Below are 19,269 nucleotides of genomic sequence, written 5' to 3'. Positions count from 1 at the left end.
TAACACTAGATTACAAAACTTTTAGCACAATGACTCAGGCAACAGAAAGCCAAAAGGGTTGTCACCAAACTTAGGGAACTTATAACAAAGAGATCATGTAGAGGTATTAGAAATATTTTGGAAATTCTATGAAAGTCTGTATAAAACAGATAAGTGTGGAAATCAAGAAAATATCCAAATGGAAATGTTTACAGAAGATTTAAATATGCCAAGGTCGGAGGTAGATGAGGCTCAGTTTACTAACGGTTAGGATAGGAGGAAATGAGATAAACATTGTAATGTAAACCAAGCTACAGGAAAGGCCCCAGGAAGAGATGGCATTCCTGTGGAAGTTTGGAAGCTAGGAAGGAAAAAAACTGATAAAGATCTGGAAGGTTTTGTTTAACAGTATTTTAAGAGGAGGAGAAGTACCAGCATCCTGGATGGTAGCTGTAATACCTAAAGAGGGTAAAGATCCATCAGATCCAGCTTCATACAGGCCCATTTCAATACTAAAACATGACTATAAAGTGTTAATGTCTATAACGGCTAAATGAATGGCAAAAGTAATGCCAAAATTGATAGATATGGATCAGTGTGCTTTTGTGGAGGGAAGGCAAACATGTGACAACATTAACAGAACATTGATGATCCAGAGGGAAGTAGAATGTAAGAAAATACCATTGTTGATGGGTCTTAAAGCAGAGAAAGCATTTGACAGAGTAAGCTGGGGACTTTATGAGCAGGGCAACGGAAGCATTTTTATTTCCTGAAAAAAAGTTATAAGGCTGATTAGGAGGATATATGAGGGAAAGGAGGTGAAAATTAAAGTTGGTAGGGTCCTCTCTGATAATCTCCTTTAGAACAGAGGAACCAGGCAGGGGTGTCTTCTTTCCCCTTTGTTATTTGAATTATATTTAGAACCAGTGGCAAATAAAATAAGAGACTCAGAAATTCAAGGATATAATTGGTATGGTAGTCAAGAAAAGCTGGCTCTATTTCCAGATGATATTATTTTATACCTGACAAAACAGAAAGAGACATTACAATGTTGTGGAACATTTTGAGACAGTTTCAAATCTTTTTGGAATACAAAATTAATGAAGCTAAAGCAAAGGCTATAGCAGTAAATTATGTACCCGCATATGAAATGGTTCAGCAATATCCATATTTATGGGGACTTGACAAAAATAAATATTTAGGAGTTTGGATTAAAAATGATTCTGGTGTGGCAGCTAAGGATATGAAGAAAGAGACTAAACAAAGCTAATACAAAAACTGAGAAAATGGAAGCATCGTTATATGGATATTTCTGGTAAGATATAGACAGTTAAAATGTTTTTAGTCATATTAGTCTTATACACAGGTCAGGTATATTTTTATCAACCAGAGGAGAAATTGTGGCTAGCAATTAATAAAGAAATGAAGGACTTCTGGGAGGGGAAGATGGCAAAAGTCAAGTGGGATAATCTTATTCTTCCAGCAGAACAGGGCGGATTGGCATTACCAGATTTGAAGGGGTATTTCAGGGCTACACAGCTAAGACTCCTATACATAGCATAAGCAGAAAGCTATAATTCAAAGTGGAAAGGGATGATGAAGAAATGTAGGTGGGGAGCTCAAGAAACAATGAGAGACTGCAATAGGGATAAAGGCCTTTAAGGAGAACAATAATCATAGAGAATATATCTATAAAGTAGCAGAAAGTATCCAAAGAACTAAGCCAACACGGGAATGGAGAAAGCAGAATCTACCAATAAGGAGGACTGCAATTAGGGATAAAGAAAATAGGCAAGAGGGGGCTGGAATTTATTGGAGGAAACTGGCAAAGGAGCCAAGCTACTGGTACAGATTGGAAAGACACCAAGAAATGATTTGGACTGCAGGTTAGAGATTGCCTTCCCTATCAAGGATTGAGATCAGAGTACAGGCAAAAAGAAAGAAATGGGTCCTAAATGAAAGACCAACACTGCTAGGGTTTTTAGTAGAATCTAGAACAGAAGTTGTCATTAAAAAAGGAATAAGTAGTAGAGCATATAAAATATTGTATGATAACTACAAGAATCAATCAAAGGAGGTTAGAAAGGATCAGGAAGAGAGATAGGATAAGCAATTCACAAAGAAATAATGGGAGGATATATATATATATATATATATATATATATATATATATATATATATATATATACATATATATATATACACGTCTCCCAAATATGCAACAAAATCTAGAATATTAAGGACTTTTTTCAGGAAATAAAAATGCTTCCATTGCCCTGGTCAAAGTCCCAGCTTACTCTGTTAAATGCTTTCTCTGATTCAAAACCCACCAAGAACAAAATTTTTCCTCAGGTAGAAAGCAAATGTTGGAAGTGTGATGGGAAAGAAAGATAATTGGGAACATGTTTTCTGGAAATGCAGTGAGTTGGCAGACTTTAAGGATTCCCTGCAGGATGCACTGTTGGAGATGCTGGGTGGGCAGATTGGTGTGACAAGGGAGATGATTTTTCTGAGCTATGATACAGAATCAGAACTGACTAGACATGGTAAGGCCTTGTTGTCTCTAATTATGGTGGCTGCCAAAAAAGCAATAACTAGAAAATGGAAATTAAAATCTAAACCAACTATATTAGAAGTAATGAATATAGTAACAGAAATGTTACTATACAATGCAAGGAACTGCACTATATCCCAGTCTACAACAGCAATGTTGTGTATGGCTTACAACACAGGAAAAATGAAAAAGAAAAGGAATTTCTGGCAAGTACTGGTTGTGTACTACATGCGACAACAATCTCCCATATTCTCCATATGTCTGGAATATTGGGTAGGGTTGCAAGACGGAAGCCTTTTCTTACACAGAAAAACATTCAGGCTCGGCTAAAATTTGCAAAACAATACATCAAGTCTCCCAAAAGCATGTGGAAAAATATGTTATGGTCTGATGAGACCAAGGCTGAACTTTTTGGCTACATTTCCAAAACAACACTTCGCATCACCAAAAGAACACCATCCCCACGGTGAAGCATGGTGGAGGCAGTATCATGCTTTGGGGTTGCTTTTCTTCAGCTGGAACTGGGGCTTTAGGCAAGATGGAGGGAATTATGAACAGTTTCAAATACCAGTAACTTTTGGCACAAAACCTTCAGGTGTCTGCTAAAAAGCTGAAGATGAAGAGGAATTTCACCTTTCAACACGACAATGACCCGAAGCATACATCCAAATCAACAAAAGAATGGCTTCACCAGAAGAAATTAAAGGTTTGAAATGGCCCAGCCAGAGCCCAGACCTAAATCCATTAGAAAATCTGTGGGGTGACTTGAAGAGGGCTGTGCACAAGAGATGCCCTCTCAATCGGACAGATTTGGAATGCTTTTACAAGGAAGAGTGGGAAAATATACAAGTCAAGATGTGCCATGCTGATAGACTCCTACTGAAGAAGACAGAATGCTGTTATTAAATCAAAAGGTGCTTCAACAAATTAAATCAAAAGGTGCTTCAACAAAGTATTAGTTTAACAGTGTGCACACTTATGCAACCAGCTTATTGTACATTTTTTATGTTTTATATTTTTTTCCCTAACAGATTTGTTTGCTTTTCAATTGAATTGTACAGGTTTCTAGGTCACATTAAAGGTGCGAAAAGTTTTGAGATGATCATCAAACCATACAGTTATTTTTCTAGTTTTCCAAACAAAATTACTTGGAGTGGTCATTGACCATAATATGACAATCAAATTATAAAGGAATGTAACTCACGCCATAAAAAATTCTTAAAGGAAGACATTCCTTTATAATCTGATTGAAAATATGCTGATTTATCTGTACTTTTATTGTAATAGCTGGTGTCATGGTAATATAATATTCCATAATTATTGACTACTTATATTAATATAGTTATGGATCTTAGTATTTGTCCTTTAGTAGGTAGATTAAACCTGCCCTTTGAAGTTAAGTTGCCTCTAGCTGCTCATTCACTGTTCTAATGTATTAGTTTACTTACATGTACTGTTTTTTCATGCTTTTAGTATAGTTTTTGTATAAGTTAGTGGGAATATTGTTATACCAGTTTGCAGAAGACTTTATATTAGTTACTAATATAGGAGTTATTCTATTATATAAAAGTTTATATGATTTAAATGACTATGCCTTTAAAGTGTAACACTTAGGATTGCCGACGTCACCTATCTAGCATAAGGATGTATGGTTGAATGAATGGCTAGTATCCGTTTATAGTAGGGAAGTTAAATCTGTCCTTTTGATGCTATATTGAGTATACCATTCTTTTTATTGATTTATTAAACTATCCTGCTAACAAGTATGGAGATCAGCATAGGAATACAGTACATAGAGAAATGCATGGTTAGTATCTGTTTTTAGCAGGGAAATAAAACTTGTTTTTTGGACAATGTATTGTTTTCAGAGATTTTTTTATTGATCTAACATATCAGCTTGACAACAAGCAATGTGATGTATGCGTTTAGGAGCAATGATGTTTTTATTGTTTTATTGTAACTGTTGTTGATCATTTTGGGATTGTTGGGGTGCGGATTTGTAAAAGCACCTTTGTTTATATTGGGCATCAATATGTGTGATGTTCTACTATATATTAGATAAATACTTAGCTACATAACTTATTAGACTATGCCTTTAAATAGCAAATGGATAGGAGTGTTGACATCACTTACTCTGCGAATCGACGTAAGTAAGTGAATGGCTTAATTAATGAAGATTTGAAAACATGAGACGTCACCTGTAAGTATATATAATGTGTTTGCTTTTACATTCATTTGTGTTTATGGTCTGAAGAAGCCACAGTACGTGGTGAAAGCACTAACCTGTGATTAAAACCTGTGATTAAAAGTTTTACTAAAAACATGTTGGTTGGAGCCGTGCTTAGAATCTCCATTCACTGCAGTCTTGAGATTCTGGGTGTTGGTATTCAGAGTCTCGGGATTGTGGTATTTTGATATATAGTCGTGAACCCATATATATATATATATATATATATATATATATATATATATATACACACACACACACACACACACACACACACACACACAAATTTAGCTCCACATTTATAAATGCACGTTTTAAATAACAGTACGATACATATACAATGTACAGATAAAAATGTTGATTCAATCTCAGAAGCACAAAATTAAAAATACATGTTATACGTTTCACTAATACAATCATATAGTCTAGGTCGGAATTAAAAAATAGCAGTACTGTGATTGAATTTAAAAAAAAAAAACAAGCAAGTTAAGTTTACGTATGCTTAGTAGGGGACATTACAAATACAAAAATAACTGACATGCTGACGAAGAAGGAAGACTCTTTCGATTGGTAGTCAGAGTGGTGGTTGAAGTGTCTAGCTCTGCCCCGATATAAATGATACGCTGCGATGGTGACAAGGCACAGACTTTTCTGAGTTGACTGTAATGCCTAAATCATTGCAGAATGACAGAATGTACTCCCTTGCCTGAATCAGTTGATGCCTGGTGGTGGCAGTAAGGAGCCAATCGCCTAGGTATGGAAACACCTGGAACCCTAGAAGCCTCAAGTGAGCCGTGACCACTGCCATGCATTTGGCGAACACTCTGGGGGCTGTAGTGAGACCAAAGGGCAGGGCTCAAAACTGATAATGATGGCTCCCAGATGGAAACGCAGATTATCTCTGGATGGCCTGGCCATTTTTATGTGGTAGTACGCATCCATGAGATCTATCGAGCACATCCAATTGTCTTTCCCTAAGAAGGGAAGTATACACTGGAGTGTGACCATCCAGAATTTCTCTTTCTTCACACATTGGTCGAGTCTGCTGAGATCCAAAATGGGTCTCCATTCCCTTGTTTACTTTGGAACCAAAAAGAACCTTGAGTAAGTTCTGGATCCTGTTTCGTCTGCTGGGACTGACTCTTTTTTTCTAGCAACTTGTGGACCTCTATGGTTGCTTGTTCCCTGTAACTGGGTGGAACATCTGGCATTCTCCTTATGGATGGGGGATGTGGCGAATGGTATGAAGTACCCTCTGGAAATGATACTTTGTATCCAGCTGTCTTGTTATTTCTTGCCAGGCTTCTGGATACAAAGATAAGAGACCCCCCCAACTGCCTCCAGAGCAGGACAGTCGGGCCTTCTTTCAAGAACACTGGTAGGATTGACCAGAGAAGTGATCTCTGTCACCCTGATGGTGCGGACCCCCTCTGCGTGGGTGGCGTCTTCCACTATTACCCCCCTCCTCTGCCCCTAGAGTGGGGGTTCACCACATTCATAGGTTCATAGGTTGATACTAGGCTATCTGCCCTAAGGCATTTATAAGCCTAGCCAGTGTGTGTTTGGCTTTCACCACCCTTTTAGATTAGTTGACTGTGCCTCTGTATAGTAGGTCACAGAAGGTAGCCTTTTTAAGGTTATAGGTTCATAGGTTGATACTAGGCTATCTGCCCAAGGGCATTTATAAGCCTAGCCAGAGGTCCTGAAAGGCTCCTTGGGCTTTCTGGAACCACATTTTTTTCTTCCCTTTGGCCTTTGGGATAAGGCTGGGTAGGGGTGGAAAAACGGACTCCGACGGCAGAGTCTTTCCCTCCTGTTCACACCTGGTCAGATTTCCTTCACTTTAGGCCCAAAAAGGGATGAGCCATCAAAAGGGGTGCGTGAAGGAACACAAGCGCATCCAGGAATGTCTTTTGAGAGCGATTCCTGTACCCGCTGCCCTACTCCATCCATAACAGACATTTTTTGGTTGCAGTCTGGACACTTTTTAAAGCCAGATTTTGGGTGCTAACTACCCAAGTAATCTATCTAAGAAAGTTTAGAAAAAAGTTATTACTAAACAACTGGTAAATATGAAAATATTTAATTTGTTCTGGCCCGAGCTTACACTGGAACCTCTGATCAGATGCCGCGGCAAACAAGATCTGAGGTGACTCACAATGCATCATGGGATGGGGCTTGACCTCGAGCTACTGGAAGACCTCGAGCTTTGCATACGGCCATACCGGAGACGATGGATCGGTTCAGAACCCATAGTAAAGAATGAACAGTGAGATTGAACAACTTCACATTACTAATTTTTAGACATCTGACTGCCTACTATGGCAGTAGGTAGTACCTACTGTGGACATTGTGTCTATTGTAAAGTTATTTCCAGGACTAAATAATTTATGTCCACTAACACTTCGAAGGTGTATCAGATCAGGCATTTAATTACTTGTAATACGGACTCGATAGTCTATAAGGCTATCTGCCAATGTGGAGCATTTTCTGTAGGGCAAATATCCAGACCGCTGAAACGACAGCTACACATCACGTTCATATTATTTGTAAGCATCTCAGGAGTGCTCTTTATAAGCAAAAGCATAAATGTGAATGTGCCCCAGCTCATCTTATTTTTTTAAGTATTGATGTGGTGGTTGGGGACGGTTTGTCAGTTTTATCTAAACACAAGATTGTGGATAAAAAAGAAACGTATAGTGAATTTAGGTGCTATGTTCAATCCTGATTTAAATGAATATTGGTAGACTGGATCCTTTATGCATCTTTGTATTTACTTAATATATTATGTAATATGTTATTTCCTACATTAATATTTAATTATTTAATATATTGTTAGGGGAGTGTTATTTAACATTATAAAATGGTTATAGGGTATTGTAATAGTTTTAGTTATTATATATTGGATCCTGTCACTTTAAATGGTGACTCTCTTTCAGTCATGTTGTTCCAGGAACCCAGTTTGCACTGTTGACGCCAGTGGACGAAACCGGTTTGCATTGTTTTGTTTCAGCCAGACTGTTGTATTGTTACATTATGACTCAGAAAATAAATTACTTCCTGTTAATTTAATTTTTGGCTCTCAATGGGACATTTTCCTGCTGGTGTATTATACCATGAAATTTTGCTGCATATTTCACTGTTAAGTGGTCCTTAATTTTGGAGAGCTGGATTCTTGTTTTGAAGTGCTATCTATCTATAAATATATATATATATATATATATATATATATATATATATATATATATATATATATGTAGCCACTGTTAAAACATTCCTTGGACTCTGATGGGGTAAACATCCAGGTTTGTGGAAAGGTCTGCTTGGTTTCTGAAATATGAGATGTGGCGTTATGAAACAACTACCTCCAAAGAATCTCTCTCTCTAAGGCAAATTGTCTGAGAACTAAAAAAAATATATGAATGTAGAACTCTGGTTTGTTTCTGACGGCAGGCCAAATAACTGGCAAGTCTGAGAAAGTACAGTGTGTCATGCTTCAGCTGCATGCGAAGAGGAGATAAACGTTTATAATAGTTATGAATTTTGAAAGGGATTGAATACTAGAATAGCTGTGATGAAGAATATGTTCCATGATTACCATGAGGCAAGACAAATGTGCCATGTAATTACAATGTATTCTTCACATGGTCACATGATTCCAGGAAAATGTTGACATATATTACAAACACTGAGAATGTTGAGTCACAAAACAGTGTGTTCAGAATTGTGTAAAATATGCAAAATGATGAACTAAGGAGCAGATTATTAAAAGAAACAGACTTAACATTTAGAAATCCAAATGTTACTTTAATTCAAGTTAAACGCTTAAATGAAGAATCAGAACTGTGCAAAACTACATGTAAAAAGGAGGAGTGGAAATATGGCATAAAATCACAGAAAATATGCTTTTAAAAGGTAAGTCACTGACAAGTTCTGCAACACCTGTAATTAGCAAAATGATTAGAAAAAAAACGTGTTATGTACTGTGTCAGTTGCAAAAGGGCCATAGTTAAAAGAATCACGTCAGTGAAATGTATAAAGCAAAAGAAACTTAGCTGTAAATTAAGTGAATGCAGTAACTTGTGTATGTGTATTTAAATATATACACACTCACAAATATATTTATATAAGTGTGTGTGTGTGTGTATGTATATATATATATATATATATATATATATATATATATATATATATATATATATATATATAAAATATAAAGAGCGAGCACAAGCTCTGAATAGAAACACACAAACATTTTAAGCAAAGCAGCATTACTTACCAAAATCAAGATAAGAAATGACTCATCCTTGTGACACATAGCTCTCAACCAGTCAGGTACAAATCCACAAATAATCAGGGACACATCTAAAATATTAGTCATATTAAGTTGAAGCACAGACAGAATAAGTTACTGTGAATGAATATAGAGCTCCTCAAGTAAGAGAAGCTTATATCTCTAATTATTGTCATTTATTAAGTGCGAATCACCACCGTTTCTCCAAAGTCACTATTTTATGAGAATTTAAGAGGGATAGAGCAAAAATTTGAGTTAAAATCAAGGACAGTTGAGAGGTATGCTTTCCTGCAGTGGGAGCTCATCCATCCTGTGGGGGGGGGGGGTGACTCTGGCTCGCTGTTTGGCTGACACCTATTAGGAATACAAGGTGCAGTACGCATGGTAAATGGGCTCATGGAGCTCAAACTCAACACAGGAGTAAGAAGGGTAGTCCGCTGGTCCATCAGTCTGGCCTGCTCAAAAATGTCATTTTCTTACCTCTCCAAGGACCAAATGGGTTGATTAGGCCCTCCAGCCAGGGAACTAGTGAGCTGCAGGACTCTTACCTGGGCTATAAGGTGCATGGAATTTGACCAGAGACAGAAACAAACAGTTCCAAGGGGAGAAGGAAGAGAAACCATTGGATAAGACCTGAGGGGGGGGGGGACAAAATAAGAAGTAAATAAACACCACCATATTTATAAATAATATACTTACACATAGCCCTGTGAAAATATACCCTATTGCACTTAATGTTTATTAACCTAACATGACATCACTTCCTACACAATCACTGCCTTTCTAGCCCTTTGCTCTCCATGCCTAGCTAAAATCATGCTCTTCCATTATATACTTTGCTCAAGATTGCAAATCTGAAAAACAGATAACAGGAAAAAGAGTCTCCTTTTCTCAAGGGCATTCATCCTAAGTTCCTCAGTTATTTCTACCATGGTTCTGATCCATGGATCTTCCTACTTTTATGTGTTAATAACAGATTTCACTAAACAAGCCTATGTTTCAACATCATATGATACATTAATTTCCAAAGCCTTCAAACTTTTTCTGCCTCATACTTTCCCAATGTCTCATCCTCCTAAACCTTCTGCTGAATCAACAATCCTATCCAGCGATATAGCAATGCATAAAACTCACATATGTCCTATACTTCACATTTTGAAGCGGACTGTTCCACATCTGTGAGACAAGAATTTGACAGCCAAGTGAGATGTCCAAAAATAAAAATAAAAACGTGCTGCACCCATTCTAACACGGTTTTCCTAAATAAATGCCTGTCATTCTTAATCTTTCATTACCAATTGCAAAACACTTCAAGTAAACCAAGATGGCTGTCACAAGTCTTATACTGACGGATAAGCCTTCTTTATATGTTTGCTAGTGGCAATAAAAACAGAATATCTTTATAACATTATCTATGATTATCAGGTCATCAATCACTACACATCTTTTACAAATGACACTCAGTCTATACTGTAATTGGTGAGTCAGCTCTGTATCTGTTACTGTCACGAGTGTAAAAACAGATCTGTAAGCATATGCAACACTGGAGTGTGACAAACAAAAACAGAACATCACTATATGCAATTAACATTTATACCATACAAGTAATTGTATGGTTCATGTTGAACAGTAAGTAACATGGAGTTGCGGTGGTGCAGCGTTTAATGTTGTCGCCTCACAGCAAGAGGTTCTCCGGTTCGATTCTCGGCTGGAGTGCCTTCTGTGCGGAGTGTGCATGTCCTTCCAGTGGTCGAGTGCCGTCTAAAGACATGCAGGTAGGTGCGTGCGTGAATGGGTGTGCCTTCCCTGAAGGTTGGGCGTCGGGCTGGCAACTCGGCACCATAAAAATCCACTGCCAATCATTAGTGGACTGGAGTTCCGCTGTGGCGACCCCTAACCGGGAAAAGCCGAAAGACATTACTTTACTTTTGAACAGTAAGTAACATAATGTAGGCTTTAGAGACACTAACCTTCATTAACATTCTTTAATTTTTGATGTTCTCCTTAAATATATATTCTGTAAACCTTATGGCCCCTACCTGATAAACGTGATAAGCATTTGCAGCTTTTCCACGAAGAAACACTGATGGAATCCATACATTGATCAAGGCACGGTTTACTCTGTGTAGATAAAAAAAAAAAAGAGTATGAGAATAACTCTTCTATGCAATGTTACCTATTTACACAATAAGAAAAAGCCATAACATGAATTTTTTTAACCTAGGAAAAGGACACATTTGAAAGATAAATCACTGAAGTTTCACAAAAGATTAAGGCTGTTATTTTAGCACTCAACACTAAGTTTCAGGTTTACTGGGAATATTCCCATCTAAATATGATCAATAAAATGCTACAGGGCTTTCAGAGCAGGATATTACTGCTGCAGTCAGCATTCAAGGACAACAACTTCAGAAGAACATAATGAATAATTTAATAAGTTTAAAAAGATAATTTCAATAACAACCCTAGGAAAATGCAAGTGATAAAATGTAAAGTGCAGTTGTGTAAGTAAACTTACCATAACAGTACAAGTTTGAATGACCATTGCACAAGTAGCTTTAGCAATGTGGGTTATATCCTGCTAAGGATATAACAGCTGGGTTAATATCCTACTAAATATACAACAGCTGGACAGCTTCAAAAGCTTTAGGGCACCTTCCATGTACCCAAGTTGTTTGTCAGCTCAAGTTGTCTTGTGGGACAGTAAGAGTTTTAAGTAAGCCAGTCAGATATTAAGGTCGCCTAATAGGCATCTATGAACATCACTGAGAAACATTACAACAGATTTCTTCATCAGTATTGCCACTGTTGCCAGGACGGATATAGGTTGTAATAATGCATACAGATGGAAAATAGAAGTTCAGCATTGTTAATTTGAAGAGGTTATGTGAAGAAGGCAACATTACTAGATGATTTCTGACCAGTACTGCACCTTTTTTCTTCCTGTTTGATCTGAGTATGTTGTATCCTGAGGGAAGATGCCCCTATCTTTTATGTCTTGTCTTAGTCATGTCTCAGTTACAATTATTATAGCTGGCTAACTAGGCATGGAATTCTGTCACTTTATTAGTGGTTTAATTTAAGGCACTGCAGACCTGCAGGTTTTGTGGGGTGTGTGATGTAGTGGAAGGTTTGGGGGGTGATGAGTGACTTTGTCTGGAAGGTTTATTAGACCTGGGTTGGGGTTAAAACCTCTCAACTATTAAGATTTTTGCCTCACATTTTTGGTCTGTTCATAAAATCTGTGGTTTTCTAGCAAATCACTGAGGACTGAAGTCACTAAATGACAATCATTTGACTTTCAGACTTCACATCCTACAGAAAATGCCTGCTAACATAAAACCCATTATTCTATCAACTTTCTAAGTTTAAGTTTACAACAGCAATATTTAAAATCTATACCTACTTTTGGGCCTTTGTCCTCCCATTATTTAAGCATTGTCCAGATTTCTTGCACTAACAGGTTGAGAGGTATGGTTGGGGTGGATGTTTCCACTTATTTTTAGGGATATTTTGTGCATTTTTTTCCATCCTTGTCAGAAGGGCAAGGATTGGCATTAACCAAATGTTTAGCAGCAGCAAGGTTCATCAGAGAAGTAACTGCTGCGTCAGATCTGGGATTAGTATATAAAACTTTTAACACTAAGGAAAGTTATGTACTCTATCTGCTTTGTTGAGAGTAGCAGGCTGGCTGGCTGTTAAGCAAGTTATAGGTCATCACAAAAATATCTTCCAAAGCTGAAAGAACTGGAGGAATTGGTTTAGGTTCATGAAAATCCATTTGTAATAAACAGTAATACTTCTTCAGAGACAGTAGATTAGAATGTCATTATGTTCCCAATGAAACAACGGATTCATTCTGGAGAGGGATTCCAAAAAAGATAATCCTTCAAAGGGACTGGCAGAAGCCAAACTTTGTTTAGGATCTGAATCAGAATCTCAATGAGAATATACAGAAGTTGCCCCGTCACTATCATTTTATAGTTCAAAATCTTGAACCTCTTCAGAAAATGATGAATTCCTTTTTCTCTCTTGCCAGAAATGACTGAACTGGAGAGGTCAAGAACCTGAACTAAACCCTGAAATAAGACTAATAAATCCCTCTTGTCCAGAGTAAATACAGAGAAAGAAATATGTTTGTTTTTCCTCTTTTTGACAGGAATTTCTAAAGAAGTGAACCCACATTTGCCAAGCAAAACTTCATTAGGGACAGACACACCAGACTGGCTAGTGAGAGATATATTTCCTGCTCCTTCTCCCAGGACCAACAAGAGTGGTTTTCCTTTGCCCAACAAGGGCAATCCTACAGTTCAACGGGATGTGTTTAACCTCTGGTCCATAGTGACTGTAGGGTCAGAGAAACCAGAAATTGCCACATCAGTGTCACCCATCTACAGCTCAGACACTTTAGCAGCCTGCTGAGGTGGCAAAGACTGTTTATTAATTTCCTTCTTTCTGTGTCTGTTAAAAGGAAGAAGCAAGAAACTGGTAGGTTGCTCCATAGGTACGCCAAAAAAGATGCCCATTTCCAGGAGAAGACTGGTAGCAGTAGTAGATAAAACAGGTAAGTAGTGAAAAATAATTTTTTCCACCAAAAAAATAAATAAAAACCACTTTAACTCTTACCTCAGTCCCTAAAAGTAAAATAACACAACTTTAACCACAGAAAAAAATAGTTTTAAATTAGTTTTAACAACTTTTTTTCCACATAAGTAAAAAGTAACACTCCTGTTTACAAGTTCCTGTTTAGAAGTTATTGAAGTCACATGACAGTCAATAAAAACACTTTCTCCTAGCTTAAAGTTATAATTTAATAGAATAAGGTCAGTTTCTGGCATAAAATTTAAGTGTGGAAGTTTTTTCCCTCCCCCCAAAGGAAATTTATGTACCCAGCTGTGGAAAGTATTTGCTGATCACTGATCCTCAAAAAGTTGCAAGAGATATGCTCACTGACATCAGAAAAACTCTGAAGGGCTTAGCACCCAAATCACTACTTCTTTAGCCCAGCTTGGGCTGATGAACATTTTGGGCTCGTAAAAGGTGCCCTTAAAGATATGGAAATGGCTGGCGGTTATATCTTAGCAGGATATAATCCATAACGATGAACATTTTGCTCTATTCAGCTGGGAGGCAGGTCAAAGGTCACATTTCGTTTTGAGCATCACAGAATCCGACAGTCTGGATACTTTCAAGCAACCAAGACAGCATCTTGAAAAATAGCAACATGGATAGAATGACAAAAGGCACTTCCTTCTTGCTCCTCAGATCCACATTTAAGTATTTTGGTGAGGAAGGAATGGAATGAATGAATGAATGAATGAATGAATGAATGAATGAATGAATGAATGAAAATGAATGGAATGGATTGAAGTCAGCAGGACTAAGACAGAATATATGTGTGTGAATGAGGAGGAGGACAGAGGAATGGTGAGGATGCAGGGAGTAGAGGTGGCAAAGGTGGATGAGTTTAAATACTTGGGATCAACAGTTCAGAGTAATGGTGAGTGCGGAAGAGAGTACAGGCAGGATGGAGTGGGTGGAGAAGAGTGTCAGGAGTGATTTGTGACAGACGAGTACCAGTAAGAGTGAAAGGGAAGGTCTACAAGAGGGTAGTGAGACCAGCTATGTTATATGGGTTGGAGAGAGTGGCATTGACAAAAAGGCAGGTGTCAGAGCTGGACGTGGCAGAGTTAAAGATGTTAAGATTTGCACTTGGTGTGACGAGGGTGGACAGGATTAGGAATAAGTATATTAGAGGGTCAGGTCAGCTCAGGTTGGAAGGTTTGGAGACAAAGCCAGAGAGGCGAGATTGCATTGGCTTGGACATGTGCTGAGGAGGGATGCTGGGTATATTGGGAAAAAGATACTAAGGATGAAGCTGCCAGGTAACAGGAAAAGAGGAAGGCCTAAGATAAGGTTTATGGATGTGGTGAGAGAGGACATGCTGGTGGTTGGTGTGACAGAGCAAGATGCAGAGTACAGGAATAAATGGAAACACATGATCTGCTGTGGCGACCCCTAATGGGAGCAGCCAAAAGAAGAAGGTGAGGAAGAAATGGAGGTGCAATGCTCGGTCCTGCAAGACTTCATGAGCTTCAAATTCTCTTCAATGAAGGAATAGTTCAGAGGTGAGGGCTCACTGTCAGTGCCCTCCTCAGAGATAACGGTCTTTGGTTCTTGAGATATGTCAGAAAAGACAGACTGGGAGCGAGTCGAGAGCCACCTACTAGCTCCAGATATGAGCATAGGTCAGACGATCCTCAGTTATCAGCAAGAGGAAAATTACCCATTAAGTATGACACATGAGAAAGAGAGGTCAGTATCAGGACCCAACACTGGCCTTAGGCTGTATTCTTTAGAAGCTTGGCTGTCCAACCTCTTCTTAAGTTCACAGAAGCTATCAAAGGTTTATTTAACACTTGGATGGAGATTCAGTATGGCTCACATAAAATTCTTCCTCCTCTGATAACATCTAGGAAGGGACTGTTTCCTTGTCGTTTTCCTTTCTGGCATAAGACAGATCTACAAGACAACTAAGTAGTAAAAAAAAGTCTCTGAGACACAGCTGAATAATCATCCGTTTCTCAAAGGTAACAAAGTAACAACACCTGAAGAGGGCACATGACAATGGTTCATTTATAATGGAGTTTCGCACCATCTACTTTGGGACAAGAACAGCATTAGCTTTTGCAGGGAGAGATACAGCCATGAAAAAAATGGCCAGACCAAAACAGTGCCAGTGGTGAGTAAACCAGATAATTTACTGTTACACTGACCCTTCTTAAAGGAAGACAAGGTATTATAAAAGAAGCTTAAAGGAAGGGGACCAGCAAGTTTCATATAATTTAGAGGTACTTATGTAAGTAGTAAGAATAAAGCAGAATGACGGAGTGAAGCAGTAAGGAAAATACTAGAAAGAAATGTGGTGCTAGAAGGAGGCAACTCCACAAGAAAAATAAGCCAAAGACAAGCACATATTTAATGCAATCTCTTTGTATAAATCAAAACATACTCAAATTAATGCAAATGTACATACAGTGCAACTACATTACAATGTGAAAGAGAATACCTACATTTCAAAATCTGATAAACTCTGCTCTTCAGAAGTCTGACTTAAATCTCCAGGCACCTAGGAAAGCAAGTAAAGCAATCAGTTTTCCTACAGAATACTACACCACACCTTTATAAAAGAAAAGAAAATAATATTCAAGTAAGCATTGCACTAAAGCCATCATGAAATTCATCAGTGTGCATATGGACATAAATGTCAGTTACTGAGGACTTTAAATTATGTAAAATCTAAGACTGTGTGAAACCAGAGATTATTTTATTTGGCTATATCCACAACTATTAATCATCCTAAGGTAATCCTTCTCTATTTTTTTTTTATTTATATTCTAATGGTTTACTATCAAAATGTTGATAACGTCGAAAGTCATTACACCGAACGTTCAAAATACTGAAAAAAATAGTCAAAGTTTAAATGGTCGAAAAACACCTGCAACACTAACATTAGTGTTTTTGCAGGGGGGCTACTTACATATTACAACTCCTAGATCGCACATCAGTGCTGACAAGGGTATATCCTTGCCCTGTTGTCACCATAATGTCGACAGGTATTTTGGAAGCACTTCCTCTAGACTAAATGAACTACTTAATATTCATGTTTCGACCATATGGGTCGATCAAATGAACGTTAGACCATATGAATTTCAACCATTTGATAGTAAACCTATTCTAATATATGTTTCATCCTATTCAAGGTCATGGGTGAGTTGAAGCCTCTCCTTGCATGGTAAATTGTAAGGCATGCAATCAGTCCTGTATGGGATGGCAGGTCCACTGCAAGACGCACACCTACGTGCAATTTTCAGGATCAATAATTCACTTACTGGCATACCTTAAGGATGTGGCAAAAAACCACAGACTGTATCAAAAGCTCACATTGACACAGGTAGGACAAGTGAATAGCCAAACAATATCTCCCATATGCAAACCAAACAGAAAAACTAAAACTGAGTGCTATGGTGCAGGGGTATTAATCACACCCCATATCTATGCCACCTGATTTCCAGTAAGTAAAAAAAATATATAACGTACTCAAAAACACAATAAATGCTTTACACAAATCTGCCTGCCATAAGACACACTTAGACTATGTATGCATACTAAATATATTCTCCTTAAAAGTAATCAAACTGCAAACTCTAAATACAGACATCATCAACATCAGTGGTATAACAAGTGATGAAACACACAACCCATGCACTCAGGTCACTCCACAACAAGTACAAATATGACTCTGTCATTGTCCATGTTGGTGTGAATGACCTGAGACGTACCTCCCTGGACTACATGAAAAGAGACATGGAAAAGCTCTCTGATCATGTAGCACAGGCAGGTATGACCCTAGCCCTGAGTAGCATCCTGCCATCGCCCGGAATGATACCGCAGTACCAGGAAAAAATGACTGACTTCAACAATCGGCTAAGCTTCTGGTGTCATTCTAAGGAGATCCAGTATCTGACTGCCTGGGACGACATGGTCGACAGACCACGATGCTTTGCCAGAGATGGTCTGCACCTGTCACCCCTGGGCTTCCAGATACTGGCTAAGGCTCTTGCCACCCCATAGTACCTTTTTTAGGCAAGGTTCAAATGACAAATTCACCACCATAACAGGAACAGGCAAGCAAAAACTGAGGGTAAAGCTACTCAATGCTAGAAGTCTAAATCTCAAAATGCACTCCCACGAGGCCCTCCTTAAAATGGAGAACATGGATATCTGTGCACTGACTGAGACCTGGTTCAAGGCTTCAGACAGCACCCCTGCATTACCAGGCTATAACTCATACCACACTTTTCGGCCACCTAACATGGACAGGAACACCAAAGGTGGAGGTGTGTCCATATTCATTAAGGATATCCACACCTCCAGGCTAGTTGCTCAGCATAATGCAGCCGAGGTTATCCAAGTGCAACTAACTTTGGGCAAAACTGCAATCCAAATTGTAGCTTGCTACAGATCCCCCACCATGCCCCAGGATTCCCACTTCTCTTTTCTTGATATACTGGAAAATATTAGGGTTCAACCTAACATCCTAATAATGGGCGATTTCAACTACCCCACCATTAACTGGGAAAACTACTCATGTACCAACTCCTTCACTCAATGCTTTCTGGAATTCATAAATCCCAATGCCCTGGATCAACTTATCCACACCCCCACCAGGGGCAACAATATCCTAGACCTAGTCATTACCAACATGAGTGATTGGTATTTCACACGAAGTCAACTCCTTGTTGGTCAGATCCGACCATAAGCTAATCACCCTAGATATCCACATCACGCCCCCATTAAGGAAACCACTGTAAAAAAATTTCCCCAAAGCCAACTTCATGCTTCTTAAGACAGAAGTGGTGAACTTCATGACACCCATGCAGATGGACAATACAGTTATGACTGCTGAATCCTACAAAAATGCACTCTATAAGCACTTACACAAGTGCATGGATCGTACTATCCCAAACAGAACCAAGACGCTATCCTCCAAAGAAAAAAAAAAAAAAAAGGGAAGCCAATCTGGTGGCCCCCTGCCATAAACAAACTCTACAACAGAAGGAAGAAACTGTTACAAAAGAGAGTAAAATCCCATGAGTGGAGAAGCTCCCTGGTCAGCCTCAGTAAGAAGCCGAGATCCCTTATAAGATCCTCCAAAGCTAGTTACAAAAACAAAATCGACACTGATTCTAGAGACAACCACAAAGAATTCTATAGCTATGTCAAGAGTCTCACTGGCAATACCCAGATCTGCTCTGAATTACAGCACAACGGCACGAAAATTACAGAACCAACTGATATTGCCAACATCCTAGTAGATAGGTTCACTGCTAACTTTACCCCCCCTCTCACCCACTAAAGGGCTCATATATCTACACAGGAAGAATGCAGCGTCCCTGTAATCACAACTACGCAGGTAAAAGTTGCACTCTCTAAAGCCAAAAACACTGCATCCATGGGACCGGACAATATCCCAGGCTGTGTTTTACAAGAATTTCAGAACAAACTGGCTCCCCACTTAATCACCATGTTCAAGAATAGCCTCACATCAGGCTTTATGCCCATTGAATGGCACACATCAACAGTTATCCCACTCCACAAAGGGGGAATCACCACTGATCCTGGGCACTATCGCCCTATTAGCCTGACGAGCCT

General features: G+C 38.5%; 1 protein-coding gene across 1 annotated transcript in view; it reads right to left on the bottom strand.

The window, feature by feature from the left end:
• Positions 1 to 19,269, bottom strand: part of SNX29 (sorting nexin 29) — a 3,382,132-nt gene that overhangs the window by 1,078,823 nt on the left and 2,284,040 nt on the right. The window contains exons 17-18 of the mRNA XM_044089182.1: positions 16,128 to 16,183; positions 11,094 to 11,175 (exon numbers count right to left, since the gene is read on the bottom strand). Coding sequence (XP_043945117.1) covers positions 11,094 to 11,175; positions 16,128 to 16,183 — 138 coding nt within the window. The remainder of the gene's footprint in view (positions 1 to 11,093; positions 11,176 to 16,127; positions 16,184 to 19,269) is intronic.

Source organism: Protopterus annectens, chromosome 12.part0 (assembly GCF_019279795.1).
Source record: "Protopterus annectens isolate FY-2018-M chromosome 12.part0, PAN1.0, whole genome shotgun sequence".
Taxonomy (NCBI): Eukaryota; Metazoa; Chordata; order Ceratodontiformes; family Protopteridae; genus Protopterus; species Protopterus annectens.
Note: the sequence above shows the minus strand (reverse complement) of the source record. Positions and strands in the feature narration are given on the sequence as shown.